The sequence below is a fragment of the Vipera ursinii genome (assembly GCF_947247035.1).
Source record: "Vipera ursinii genome assembly, chromosome: 2".
NCBI classification, from domain to species: domain Eukaryota; kingdom Metazoa; phylum Chordata; class Lepidosauria; order Squamata; family Viperidae; genus Vipera; species Vipera ursinii.
Window position 1 is genome coordinate 87,599,410 of NC_139513.1, and position 15,101 is coordinate 87,614,510.

General features: G+C 39.0%; 1 protein-coding gene across 1 annotated transcript; it reads right to left on the reverse strand.

The window, feature by feature from the left end:
* Window positions 1–368: 368 nt before the first annotated feature.
* On the reverse strand, window positions 369–9,228 carry CAMLG (calcium modulating ligand). The gene is made up of 4 exons (XM_083354366.1): window positions 8,809–9,228; window positions 5,165–5,616; window positions 4,078–4,143; window positions 369–3,792 (listed from the first exon to the last, which is right to left on the reverse strand). Exons 1-4 carry the CDS (start codon window positions 8,993–8,995, stop codon window positions 3,598–3,600), a joined length of 900 nt encoding a protein of 299 aa, XP_083210492.1. The 5' UTR covers window positions 8,996–9,228; the 3' UTR covers window positions 369–3,597.
* Between the last annotated feature and the right edge of the window lie 5,873 nt (window positions 9,229–15,101).

The window sequence follows — 15,101 nt, forward strand, 5'->3', positions numbered from 1 at the left end:
ACATAAAACCATGCATTCTCTGGTTCGCAGAAAAACCTTTCTCCAGAACCGGTCTCTGGTGCCCAAAAGGTTGGGGACCTCTGCCTTAAGAGATCATCAAGTCAAAGTAGATAGCAGATTTGAGGAATGAATTCTCATGGATCATATGGAGGATAAAGGATAAAGCTGTTCTTATATAACAAGTTTAAGAAGAAATGTAGAAATAACTTTCCAAACAGCTTTGTTTTATAGATCCAGGAAATGTTCTATCTAGCAGGCAGTAGGCAGGCAATGTTAAGTTCAGCTACAAAGGTTTATTTCCTTAGTCCTCTTGAAACCAAAATGTGCACTAAATTACTAAATCAGAAATAAGGAAAGTTAACAAAATCTGATCCTTGCAGACATTTTAATGTATATTCAAGTAATGCCAAAGCATAAATAATTATAACATATAAAGCTTCAATGCATTTAACATAATTAATGCAACAGTTGCAACAATTTGATTTTTACAGAGAAAGTCCAAATTGTGGAAAAGGAAACACACAAAGCAGCTTATTTTCACCATATACATATTTTTAGACAGCACAGAAGAGCTGCTCCTTCATTGTGCTTGGAGAAATTTATTTTTAAATCACCAGGCTCTCTGCCCAATGGTTTTCCTATTTGCATTTAAATACATAAAATATATTAAAAATAAGGATGCCAAAAATCCTGCAAATTTAGTGATGCCAGCAATTTCCTTAGAAAGGAGCCACACTTAAGAGGATATTTTACACATTTTTCAATGTAGTACCTATAGATTTGGGTTTTTTTAAACCTGAATCTTGTTTATATGTTTTCTACCTTTTTTTAAAAAAAAAAGTGTAGATGGGTGAATAAATGTTTTGATGTTGTTTAGAACAGGGGTCTTCAAACATGGCCCTTTTATGACTTGTGGACTTCAATTCCCAGAATTCCTCAGCCAGCATGCCTGGCTGAAGAATTCTGGGAGTTGAAGTCCACAAGTCATAAAAGGGCCAAGTTTGAAGACCCTTGGTTTAGAACATCAAAACTTTTGTTTTTATGGAGTAGGCATTTGGGAAAAATATGCAGATTTCCATCTTAATGTGCTGGCCATGAATTTTCTTACTTTTTCTTACTTTTATCTGTTTTATCTTCTGTGGAATGAGTGCATCTTCTAGAATCACTATCCAAAAACACAGTCTACCGTGTACCTGGATCTTGGATAAGATTTCACTGTCAAAAATGAAATTTTGTAATTGACTATATTTACCATGGCAGTCATTGGGCAAAAATGCCTGAGATACTATCAAAATATCAAGAGTTGGGATTGATAGTTGTATACTTTACATTGTTTTTCAAAGTAAAAATATATCAAACAAGATCTTAGATTTATGCTATTTTATCGATATTTGAAGGTCCATCATCAAAAATATTAATTATAGGAATTTAGAAAAATTAAGTGTGCAGAGTAAAAACTGAAAAATAGTTTTTCCAAGGTAGTATTTCCAGCATAGTTCATGTTGTAAAGACAAATTTATTTTTTAAATTAAAATTTTAAATTAAATGAGACTGCATTGCCAAAATATGCACATTTCTTTCTGTGTATTTCACCCATGACTTACTCTCCAAAACACTTTTTCCATTGAGCAATGTAAAATTTGGTTCAGTAAATGCAATCACTGAAATTATAATGTAAGGAAACTTATAAGTCTATTATAAAGGAAGAACCAATTTAACTTTCTATCAAATATTTAAAAACCCAACTGTGTCTTAATTTAGTCTGCAAAATTAAATTATCTGTAATAACCACAGACAAAGCAAAGGAAATTTCTAGTTAAGTCAAGCTACTTGACAGCAGACACTTCAAAAATTAAAATCCAAGAAAAAAATCAGCTCATTTATCAGAATAATGAAAATATTCCACTGTATAATTTCTATCTTAGATTAATTTCCAAATCTTTGCAAGATAGAACAACTTATGGGTACTGAGAGTGGGCTACATATATGTAACAATGACAAGATGTAGGGAAGAACTGTAACATAAGAAAGGATTGCAAATATATGACACATCTTCAGCTTGTAACGGAGTCATAAAATCTAATGCAAATTAAGATCAACTAATAGTCTGCCATATTTTATGATTTATAGTCATTGTGATTGGCTACATAAATGTGAGATGAAAACATGTGGTAAATTGCTTATATAAATACAAAACAATAAAAGGCTACCAATTTTAAAACTATGTTAAGGCTTGACAGTGGAGAAGGCCAAGAAATAAAACATTTCAAAAAGGAACATCAGAATTTGCTAAATTCAATGAAAAATGCTTCAAGTATTTTATTTTCAGATGGGTTTATAAGAACCAATTTATGTGATATTTTTAAATTACCATTCTAATATAAACAAACCTTATTCTTTGCTACCTGTTTTCTAAAATATTATGCATATTAAATACTTGACTAACATTGGGGTAAAATACTAATTTGCACCTACTTAAGCTGCAATATACCTTGGTGTTTAGGTAAAGATGGTAAACATCACATGCACATATTTTTGAAAAGATACCGAGGGCTTGACATAACTTGTAGTACAAAGAAAAAAAAGCTAAATTGACTGAATAGTCAGCGATGAATAAAACTGGTGACACTTAACTGTTCAAAGGGCTAATAACCCAAAGACCAGTATTTCAATCTGCAGTGTCCATTTAATGCAGCATATTCAAAATTCATGTCAACAAAAGTAGCAAGATTCCAATTCAAACAGGAACATATATAAATGTCAAGTTAGATTGTGCTGCTGTTTTTAAATTCACCTTTCTATATTATCAACAGAACATTACCACCTGTAATGAAGAAGACAAAAAAACCAGTTTGACCCAGTCTAATTACATTCCTAAAACCAGAAGCTTATGAAGTTATCAGCATTTTTATCAGCATATGCCACTTGGCTCAAAAATATGAACTAATATATTGAAGTGGTATACATTAACACAGAGATCATTCTGGTTGGATCCACAGTAGATCTGTTTCCATTGGTGGAAAAGATCAAGATTCAAGCATGGGCTTCTGATGGGAGGAAGAAAGAGAAGCATTACCCATTATCCCATTGAACTGTCTGTGCCATTTTATATTGCAGAGGGTACTTATCCCAGTGTTTTGAGGGGCACATGAAATGGAGGAACTGGTCAAAATAGCTTTCCCACCTTTTCTTTAACAGGGGCTTCAATGTAAATTCTGCAGACAAGAATTCTGGAACAAAGCCATAACATGTAATTTGGTCAACAACACAATAGCTCAGCTGTCTTGGGGTTTCATGTCCAAAGAGAAACATACAACAATGGGAAAACGAATGTCTTCCCTAGTAGCAGGAAAGGCCCACTTTTGAAACAATGTTACTGTTTTCCATGTTTGAGACCACACATATGAAACCTAACCTGTAATAATTCACCCTCATAGTTGGGAATGTGGCTTTTCCTTCATAGCTGTTAATTCAAGTACACTGAATTAAGAAAGAAGAAAGAACTGATGAACATTTAACCCTGTTTGTATATTTACAGAGGTGTATGAATGAACTCAAGACTAAATAGTCCTGCTGATGTATTGAATCCCACAGCTATTACCATGGCACTTCTGAGCCAAAAAACAAAAGCAGTTCATGACAGAAAATGAAAGTAAAGAAATAAACACAAAGGTCTGTAAAGACATCTCCCATTTTGCTGTAAGTGTCCATGGAACGACTAATTACTTCTGCAGGGATTCCAGACAGTAAAAGAGCAGCAGTTAATACTGTAGTTTTTGTCTTCTTTTCACTCTGTGCAGAAAAAAAAGAACAGTTTAATTTTTTCAGAATTTTCATCTTAAAGCATCTTATTTCATTTTAAATGTTATAGAACCTATCCTTCTCCCACAACTTATTCCAAACATCTAAAAGGAAACAATTAACTTAGGATCGCCCAAAGAATTCTATGGTTGACTAAGAACATGAATCTCCCAGGTCTAAGTCTATCACATCAGTCATCACTAAAGTGAATCCTCCACCCTTGGTCACTCCAAGTTAGAAATGTTGAGAATCTGTTTTTTCTAATAAAACACTTACCTTGGGGAAATACTTTGACAGTCCCATATATGCAAGTTGTAAAGTAAGGAATGGAGCAAATATTGACTGTAGAGAAAAAATAAAAAATTATATACTTTAATAATCATGAGAAATCATACCAAACAGATGCTTTCGAAGAAAGTGTCTATTTCTTGTAGAACATCTCAATGATTTAACTAAAAAATGAAAGAAAAAGCACTTTTTAAAAATGCTGCCATCAAGCATATTGCATTTAAGAGTAACTCATAGGTATTAAAATATATTTAGTCACTGCTACAGAGATGGGTGGAGGGTGGTTATCTAAGATAATATTAAATATTAATACATTAATAATTAAAACCAGACCTATCACTTATTTCCAACATAAAGCTCTTTGAGCATCCAGTGCATAATATTAAAATGCATTAGTTAGGATTACTTTGAAGGGGTGTTTGTCAGCTGTGCTTTAGGACTATCCAAATGGTTAACAAAAAAGAAAGTACACAGCCACTGCTTTCTACCTGGATTTCCATCTCCTTGTAATGCTTAACTAATACCAAGAATGAAGTGCAATAATAAGTAACAATTCCCTGACACTGTTTCTAGTACAATTACATTGCCAATCAGGCACTTCACAAATGGTGCACATTTACAACAGTCACAGCATCCCATGGTCATGTAATTGCCAATGGTGAGCTTCACAGCTGGATTCTGACAAGACAACAGAGAAGCTGGCAGTTAAGTTGCAAGTTGTGGTCACAATGTCACACTTAACAATCATAGTAGAACTGACATCGTAAGTCTGGCACGATCATCTGTTTTGCTTAATGACTGCATAACTTAGCAATGGAGTAGCTGGTCCCAACTGTGGTTATTAAGTGAGGATTACCTGTACTAACTTACTGTAAAGATGCTCTGAAGAACAGACTTTCTCACAGTTCTTAACAATTACTGCTAGAAACAATAGATGGTTTTATGGATTTAGCCATGGGAAAATAATTGTTCAGCATAAATACCCCATACATGTACTACTTTACAGCCCTGTGAGCAAGGCAAACAAGGCAAAAAAAGGGAGTGAAATGAAATATTTTTAAAAACAAAAACTTACCAAATATTTGCATACAAAAACTCTAACACCAATGGCAAGGAGTGCACAGCCCACCAATCTAAAAATGTGAAAGGAATCAAATTCCTCCACAACACCTCCATTTTCTTGACTTGGCTTCTCATTCATCAGCTGGTTTCTGAGCTTCATCGCTTCATCAAACCTTGATAAATACTGATCTAATCCATGGCGTGGTGCTCTCTGTGGAACATCCAACAGTTCCCCTCTATTGCGTTGCCGGAGCTCACTGCTGTCATCACTACCAACTTCATGAGTTTTGCTAAATAAGTCTATTTTCTCTCCTTTGTGCTCTGCTAAACTGCTTGTGTGGTCAGCCGTTCCTGATAAGCTGCAGACTGTATCACCAAGCACAACCCGTTTGGAAACAGGAGCAGGAAGGGAAATTGGTTTATCCTGTTCCAGCTGAAGCTTAGTTTCTGAATGAGTGTCATCATCTAAAGAGGGCAGAACAAAAACTGAAATCATACCACAAATTTGAAGTTGATATAAATTCTTAGAGGCGTAGGACAAAATATAGGATGTCAACAAATGATACAAGGCTTCAGTTAACCGGAGTCGTCTTCTACATAACCATATTTAAAATTCATTCTTTTCCATATGCACTTCTTTAAATATAATTATCAATTGCCCATACCCATAACAGATTCAGAAAAGTACAGGAGTTCCTTGACTTGAAGGTGGAAAACGGTGATCATGAGATCCTGGGACACTGAAATAGGATAAATATATGTCAGATACCAAGCACCCAAACTTTGATCACTGAGGGAAGTGTGATGGTCATAAAGGAGAGGACCAGTCATAAGTCCCTTTTTTCAGTATTGTCATGACTTCAAATGGTCATTAAATGAATGGTTGTAAATCAAGGACTATCTTATTGTATGTGTCAGAATCCATTTATATCACATTCATAAATGTATGTTTAAAACATTATCCCCCCCATGGATCCTGCCATCTCCCGAAGAAGGAGGAGCGCATGTGGATTCAGCCTGCCTTAGGTTATTTCAAAGACCAAGGGAAACCTTTTGAACTGGGGGAACAAAAGGGAGGGTTAGAGAAGAAGGCATCTGGCCTGTGTCTCCATTTGAATCTGTAGAGGAAGAAGGCAATAACCATAAAGATTCAAAGTTCCCTTTTTCCCACGAAAGGGATGACACGAAGTAAAATGATGGGGGGCTGACCAAATGGGGTTGAGGGAAGGGGGGTTGAACCAGGAACTCTTTATAAAGTTTCAATTTGTAAAACAATACCAAGTCCTGTTTTGTATTTCCACAACGAAGCATGTCCTAGTAAAAATTCCTTTTGGACTAGAACTGACTCCAAGAGTTTTTGTTTTCCTAAGACGTGGATTGGGGTGGGTCCTGACAGTATGTATGTTCAACAATATTTTCTGCATAGAATATATGTTTGGGAATTGTGCCATATGTAATGAATCTTTTAAACATTATTAATATAACTTTTTCTAATCCATTTATAGCTCTCAGAGACATTAACAAATATATTTATGCAATAAATTTTAGAAGTGCATACTAATCTGAAAAGGATGAAAATTGTTGAAATATAAAAGAATACACAGACACTCATATTATTTTTTTTACAATTCCCTCATTTTTTATTACTCCTCAAAGAATCATATGCCCCACAGTAAATGTTCCATTGTCAATAATAATGAGAAGCCACAGAAATTATCTATGTACATCTTAAATGTCATTATAAAGCAATGTGTAGAAAAATACAGTGGCACACATCTTTCAATTGCTCAAAAGAAATGAGTAGATCTCCCCTGTAATAAACATCTCTCAACTACAGTTTCACATTGGCTTATTGGAAAAAATATTTTAAATATTAATGGTAATCATGTAACGTACTGCCTAGAGCAGGGGTGTCAAACTGCCGGTCCGCGGGCCGGATGCATCACGAAGAAACCGCGCCCACCCCATTGCCGGCAATGGGGAAAAAGCTCTGATAGTCACGCGATGTCACATGGTGTCGTGGGTTTGAAATGCATGTCTGGCCTAGAGAGTTCGACTAGTCACTCATTCTCACATCCTGGTAACTACAGAATTAAGATATCCCCTAACCATGCTTAGAAAACCTAAGGAAGTCATATTTAGTGCATCACCAGCCCTCAATAAAGTCATCTTGAAATGATACCTCTTCTGTCATAAGGAATACGTTGGCTTACACAATTCTGATCTTTGTAGATATAGACAGATCATGGTATTTGAACCTATTTTCCAAGGCCTTCATGGTTGCTCCAACCTATTCTGTGGAATATCTCTTGACTGCCGATTTCTTTACTGTTGATGGTTGATCCAAAAGGCAGAGGCTATCCATCACTGCACTATCTTCTAAGGCAGGCATGTCAAACTCACAACGTCATGGGATGTCGCGTGATGTATCGTGACTTTTTCCCCATTGCTGGCAATGGGGTGGGAGTGGTTTCAGTATGATGCATCCAGCCCGTGGGCCAGCAGTTTGACCTGACTGTTCTAAGGATGGTTATTCTACTTATGTCATTAACTTGGTCTTCTTTATATTTAACTTTAGTCCCATTTTTCCACTAGGGTACAAGTAATCCTCCACTTACAACCATTTGTTTAGTAACTGTCTGAAGTTACAATGGCACTGTAACTTATGACTTAGGACTTGTTTTCACACTTATGACCACTGTAGCATCCCTATGGTCACACGATCAAAATTTGGGCACCTGGCAACCTACATGTATTTATGGCAGTTGCAATGTGCCAGGGTCATGTGTTCACTAGCAGGCTTCCAACAAGTCAAGGGGGGAAGCCAGATTCATTTAAACCTCGTATCATTCTGTTAAAACCCATATGATTCACTTAACAACTGCAGTGATTCACTTAACTATGGCAAAAAGGTCATAAAATGGATCAAGTCACTTTACAAATATCTTGCCTATCAATGGAAATTTTAGCTTCAATTGTGGTTGCAAGTCAAGGATTAACCTTGCTTGATTTTTATTACTACAGCTTGCAAATCCTTTGCATTTTCAGCTGCAATGGCAGTGTCCTCAGCATAGCATGCATTGCTACTGGCAAGACTAAGAATGTAATAATTCTCTTACAAATCTCAACTCCTTTGCCAAATTTAATATAGAAATTAAGATACTACCAATTACGCTAAAACGCTATTTACTAATGTAAGGTTTCCTTGAACGGATTAACTCACAGATCTTGCGCTTTTATTAAAGCCATTCAAATTTGATTTTTTTTTTGTTTCCAAAATGAGAATGCGGTTCCTGAACAACCTACAGTATAACTATTTACAGACTATCAAGTCTACGTGACTGTGCTGGTCCCATTTAAACAAATAACGGGTTTAAAATATATCAGAAAGCAACTCAACATTTCCTTCTACATTTGAGCAGCTTGAAACGCCAAATATCCGGCCGCTAACTAAGTCAGCCGTTTCCAGTGTTTCCAAAAAATAAAGTTTTCCTGCAAAAAAAAGCCCGATTTTAACCTCGGGAGATGACCAAGCGAGGACCGGGCGTGGGGGTTTGAGAAGATGAGGAAAAGGGGAGCCCGCCGTATCCCCTCCTCCCTCCGGCCGCGGCTTTCCTCGCCGGAGCCCCCCGATCCCAGACCACGCCCCGTCCTCACCCGCCTTCGGCCGATGGAAGCCCATGATGCGATTGATCCGCTCCTCCGAGTTCATCAGGAGCTTTCGCCTGCGCATCTCGGCCCGCCGCTGAGAGGCGGTGAGTCCGCTCAACGGTGGGGAAGATCCGCCGGCTCCTTCGTGGTGGCTGGTACCACAGCCCTCTCTTTCCACAGGATCCGGCTCCATGACCCCTCGGTCGCCGAAAGAGCCGCAACCACCTCAAGGCTTTCTCTCCTCAGGTATACAATGGAAATCACCAGGCCCTTCTCCGACAGCCGCTCTCTAACGCGCAAGCGCCGCTGGCGCCATTTGAAGACCGCCTTCAGATGCTGAAACGAGCGACGCCATCTTGGATGAGGCTCTCCCTTTTAGAGCGAGCGCGACAGCGCGGCGACGACGGCAAGTTGAAGGCAATTGTACGGAAGCTGCCGACCCTTAGCAAAGATGGCGGAAAAGGCTTCGGGAGTGAAGCGGGTGAAAAGGGTGAAGTTGTGTATGATCTCATCGGTTAGGTTAGGAAAATCATAATTGCCTCCGTCATGATGAACTCCGGGCTGCTTCATGTGGGGCTCCGAGGATTTCAATTGGGCAGCCACTTAACAGCGGCAGTTGATGGTTAATCCCCAAAATAATTAAGGAAGTACCGAAATTATTTTCTATTCTAATCCCAAAAATATTTGCAAGGAACCGGCAATAGTGCCGCTAAGCTAAAGTCAAACCACAAGGTGATTTTTTTTTAGAAAAGTGTTATTCCTTAGCCTGGTGATAAATATTAAAGGCCTATTTTAATGTAATAAGAGGCCATGGATAGATATTAGAATTTTTTGATAACGCGACCGAATTATGAAAGAACTTGATTCAGAATTTAATAAGCTCCTAATTACGGTCTTGTCAGTACTTAGACAAGGATTTTGTTTGCCAAGTCTTTGGTTTCCATGTATTTATTTTAATTCGGGCACTAAAAATTATTTTGCTCTTCATCTTTAATACTGAGCTTTTTTTAAAAAAAAAGTGATTTTGTGCTAGACTTAATAGAATAACAGTTGGAATGGACCTCGGAGGTCTTCTAGTATTTAGTCCAACCCCCTGCTCAGGCAGTAAACCAGGTGTAGGCAACCTCGGCTCTTTTATGACTCATGGACTTCAACTTCCACAATTTCTGAGTCAGCATAGCTGACTCAGGAATTCTGGGAGTTGAAGTCCATGAGTCATAAAAGAACCGAGGTTTCCTACCCCTGCCCTATACCATTTCAGACAAATGGTTGTCTAGAGCATTCACAACTTCTGGAGGCAGGTTGTTCCACTGATTGTTCTAACTGTCAGGAAATTTCTCCTTAGTTCCAGGTTGCGTCTCTCCTTGATTAGTTTCCATTCATTGCTTTTTGTCCTGTCCTTAGGTGCTTTGGAGAATAGCTTGACCCACTCTTCTTTCTGGCAACCCAAGATATTGGAGCACTGCTAGCATGTCACCCCTAGTCCTTCTCTTCATTAAACTAGACATACCCAATTCCAGCAACCATTCTTTATGTTTTAGCCTCCAGTCCCCTTAATCATCTTTGTTGCTCTTCTCTGCACTTTTGTTAGGGTCTCAACATCTTTTTTACATTGTGGTGACCAAAACTGGATGCAGTATTCCAAGTGTGGCCTTACCATACTTGGTAAGTGGTATTAACACTTCACTTGATTCTATCCCTGTTAATGCAGCCTAGAACTGTGTTGGCTTTTTTGGCAGCTGCAACACACTTCTGGCTCATATCCACTAGGACTCCCAAGATCCCCCTCAGTTACTACTATACAGGTACCACCTTAGTGGTGGGAATCAGCCGGTTCGCACCACTTTGGCAGAACCGGTAGCTAAGTTTTGGCTGCCTAGGCCCAGAATGGACTTCCCGAAGCGGCATCCACACAGACAACCAGTTGTTTACATATTTGAATCCTACCACTGTACCAGCCCACTTCATGGATTACTGCCTTGTGGCAAAGGGGCTTGCGTAATTCAATGAAACTATGAGCTATGCCGTGCAGGGTCACCCAAGATGGACAGGTCATAGCAGAGAGTTCTGACAAAATGTGATCCACTGGAGAAGGAAATGGCAACCCACTCCAGTATCTTTGCTGTGAAAACCCCATGGACAGTACCAAAAGGGAAAAAGATATGACGCTGGAAGATGAGCCCATCAGGTCGGAAGGCGTCCAATATGCTACTGGAGAAGAGTAGAGGGCCAGTACTAGTAGTGCCAGAAAGAATGAAGCGACTGGGCCAAAGCTGAAAGGACGCTCAGCTATGGATGTATTGTGGTGAAAGGAAAGTCCAATGTTGTAAAGATTTTTTCTCCATAGGAACCTGGAATGTAAGATCCATGAATCAAGGAAAGCTGGACGTGGTCAAACAAAAGATGACAAGACTGAACATCGACATCTTAGGAATCAGGGAACTAAAATGGACAGGAATGGGTGAATTTAATTCAGATGACCATCAGGTATACTACTGTGGGCAAGAATCCCTCAGAAGAAATGGAGTAACCTTCATAGTCAATAAAAGAGTAGGAAAAGCAATACTGGGATACAATCCTCAAAATGACAGAATGATCTCAGTTCGAATCCAAGGCAAACCATTCAATATCACAGTAGTCCAAGTCTATGCCCCAACCACCGGTGCTGAAGAGGATGAAATTGACCGGTTCTATGAAGCCCTACAGCACCTTATAGAACTAACACCAAAAAATGATGTCCTTATCATCATGGGGGATTGGAATGCTAAAGTAGGAAGCCAAAAGATAACCGGAATAACAGGCAAGTTTGGCCTTGGAGTACAAAATGAAGCAGGGCACAGGCTAACAGAATTTTGTCAAGAGAATACGATGGTCATACCAAGCACTCTTTTCCAACAACCCAAGAGACGGCTCTACACATGGACATCACCAGACGGTCAATACAGAAATCAGATTGACTATGTGCTCTGCAGCCGAAGATGGAGAATCTCTATACAGTCAGTAAAAACAAGACCAGGAGCTGACTGTGGCTTAGACCATGAGCTTCTCGTTGCAAAATTTAGGCTTAAACTGAAGAAAGTAGGGAAAAGCACTAGGCCACTCAGGTATAAACTAAATCATATCCCTGATGAATATACAGTAGAGGTGACATAAATTTAAGAAATTAGATCTGATAGACAGAGTGCCTGAAGAACTATGGACGGAGGTTCGCAACATTGTACAAGAGGTAGCAACTAAAACCATCCCAAAGAAAAAGAAATGCAAAAAAGCAAAATGGCTGTCTGAGGAAACTGCAAATAGCTGAGGAAAGGAAGGAAGCAAAAGGCAAGGGAGAAAAAGAAAGATACACCCAATTCAATGCAGAATTCTAGAGAATAGCTAGAAGAGATAAGAATGACTTCTTAAATGAACAGTGCAAAGAAATAGAAGAAAACAATAGAATAGGGAGGACCAGAGATCTCTGTGGGAACGGCCAGTTTTTGGCCTCCTAACCTTCAGCTTTCCCAAACGTTTCTTATCGGCCTCTATGTGAATTACAGTGATGAGCACACTCTCCTGGTTCGCACAGGATGGCATGTGGGAGGTTTGGGAAACGCTATGATAGAGCTTTCACATATATCTTTAGTATCTTGTTTTTGTAATGATCTCATAGGCACCTGAGTAGTTCTTACTACGTATCCAATTATCACTATGTATCCTATTTTTTTTGAGATTGATGGGGTTTATGTAATGTTGTATTTGGTATTCAGAAAAAGGAGGTGAATAAAGTTCAGCGGGGAGTTGCTCAGGTTTTTTTTTTAGAGAGACGAGGCTGCCTGGCTGGTTCAGAGCATCTCTATCGACACGGTCTGAATTCTTTTAACTACAGATCTCTTCAAGAAAACTGGAGAGCTGAAGGGAATGTTTCATGCATGATAAAGGACCAAAATGGCAGGGACCTAACAGAGGCAGAAGAGATTAAGAAGAGGTGGCAAAATTACACAGAAGAACTATATAAGAATGAGCTTAACATCCCAGATAATCATGAAGTGGTCACTGACCTCGAGCCAGACATCCTAGAATGTGAAGTGAAGTGGGCCTTAGGCAAGCTGAGCAACAACAAAGCTAGTGGAGGTGACAATATTCCAGCTGAGCTATTCAAAATCTTAAAAGACGATGCAGTAAAAGTGCTACGCTCAATTTGCCAGCAAATTTGGAAAACTCAACAGTGGCCACAGGATTGGAAAAGATCAGTTTACATTCCAATTCCAAAGAAAGGCAGTGCCAAGAATGTTCAAACTATCGCACCATTGCACTCATTTCACATGCTAGTAAAGTTATGCTTAAGATCCTACAAGCTGGACTCCAGCAGTATGTGGATCGAGAACTACCAGAAGTACAGGCAGGATTTTGAAGAGGCAGAGGAACTGGAGATCAAATTGCCAACGTACGCTGGATCATGGAGAAAGCTAGGGAGATTCAGAAAAACATGTACTTCTGCTTCATTGACTATGCTAAAGCCTTTGTGTGGATCACAACAAACTGTGGCAAGTTCTTAAAGAGACGGTAGTACCAGACCATCTTATTTGTCTCTTGAGAAACCTATATGTGGGTCAAGAAGCAACAGTGAAAACTGTACATGGAACCACTGATTGGTTCAAAATTGGGAAAGGAGTCCGGCAAGGCTGTATATTGTTGCCCTGCCTACTTAACTTATATGCAGAGCACATCATGAGAAAGGCAGGGCTAGATGAATCAAAAGTTGGAATTAAGATTGCCGGGAGAAATAACAACCTAAGGTATGCAGATGATATCACTCTAATGGCAGAAAGTGAAGAGGAACTAAAGAGCCTCTTGTTGCGGGTGAAGAAGGAGAGTGCAAAAGTTGGGTTGAAACTTAACATTAAGAAAACCAAGATCATGACATCCGGCCCTCTTAATTCCTGGCAAATAGATGAGGAAGAAATGGAGGTAGTGACAGATTTTATTTTCCTGGGCTCCAAGATCACTATAGATGGGGACTGCTGCCAAAAAATTAAAATTGCTTGATCCTGGGGAAGAAAGCCATGGCAAATCTAGACAGCACACTAAAAAGCAGAGACATCAACTGCCAACAAAAGTGTGTATAGTCAAGGCTATGGTCTTCCCAGTTGCAATGTATGACTGTGAAAGTTGGACCATAAGAAAGGCTGAGCGCCAAAAAATTGAAGCGCTTGAACTATGGTGCTGGAGAAGACTCCTGCGAGTCCCTTGGACTGCAAGGCAATCAAACCGGTCAGTCCTAGAGGAGATCAACCCTGACTGCTCTTTAGAAGGCCAGATCCTGAAGTTGAAACTCAAATACTTCGGCCACCTCATGAGAAGGAAGGACTCACTGGAGAAGAGCCTAATGCTGGGAAAGGTTGAGGGCAAGAAAAGAAGGGGACGGCAGAGAATGAGGTGGCTGGATGGAGTCACTGAAGCAGTAGGTGTGAGCTTTAATGGACTCCAGAAGATGGTACAGGACAGGAAGGCCTGGGGGAACGTTGTCCATAGGGTCGCGATGGGTCGGACACAACTTTGCAGCTAACAACAACAATATTGATCTGATTTACATGTCATTCAAATGTAGTTTATATTACTTTTCATCTTTTTAATTTTCCCCAGTTGTCACATTAAAAGTTAAAATTTGGTAACTTTTAGAGAGAGATGAACACAAAGGCTTTCATAGGCCACATGCTTCCCTACAGTTCATGTGTTATATTTCTATTTTCATATTTTGCTCCCCCCAATTTCAGAACTATATTCCACCTTCAGTACTCTCTTGGGGACAACACAAAAGATTTACAGTTAATCCTCAATTTACAACTATTCATTTAGTGTCCATTCAAAGTTACAATAGCACTGAAAAAAGTGACTTATGACTGTTTTTCACACTTACAATATTGCAGCATCCCTGGAGTGATGCTCGACAAGTGGCATGCATTTAAGATGGATGCAGTGTCCCAGGGACATGTGATCACCTTTTGCAATCTTCTGATGAGCAAAGTCAATGGGGAAGCCAGATTCACTTAACAACTGTGTTACTAATAACTACAGTGATTCACTTAATTGTGGTGAGAAGGATTGTAAAATGGGGCAAAATTCACTTAACAATTGTCTTGTTTAGCAATGGAAATTTTGTGCTCAATTGTGGTTGTAAGTCAAGGACCGCCTGCATAGGGGAAGGATACATAGGATTATAGGGGAAGAAAAACAATGACCTATTGAATCTATAGCTGAATCCAATCATATGTGTTCAGTTAAGTTTAGCAACCTCAGAAACATAGTTCTAAATGTTA

Excerpts from the sequence above, each read along its gene's own strand:
- CAMLG (XM_083354366.1), bottom strand. The coding sequence starts at position 8,995 with ATGGAGCCGGATCCTGTGGAAAGAGAGGGCTGTGGTACCAGCCACCAC. Across the intron at positions 5,617-8,808 it reads CTTCCATCGGCCGAAGGCGG|ATGATGACACTCATTCAGAA; the intron begins GTGAGGACGGGG and ends TGCCCTCTTTAG. Across the intron at positions 3,793-4,077 it reads TGTCAAAGTATTTCCCCAAG|AGTGAAAAGAAGACAAAAAC; the intron begins GTAAGTGTTTTA and ends TTTTCTGCACAG.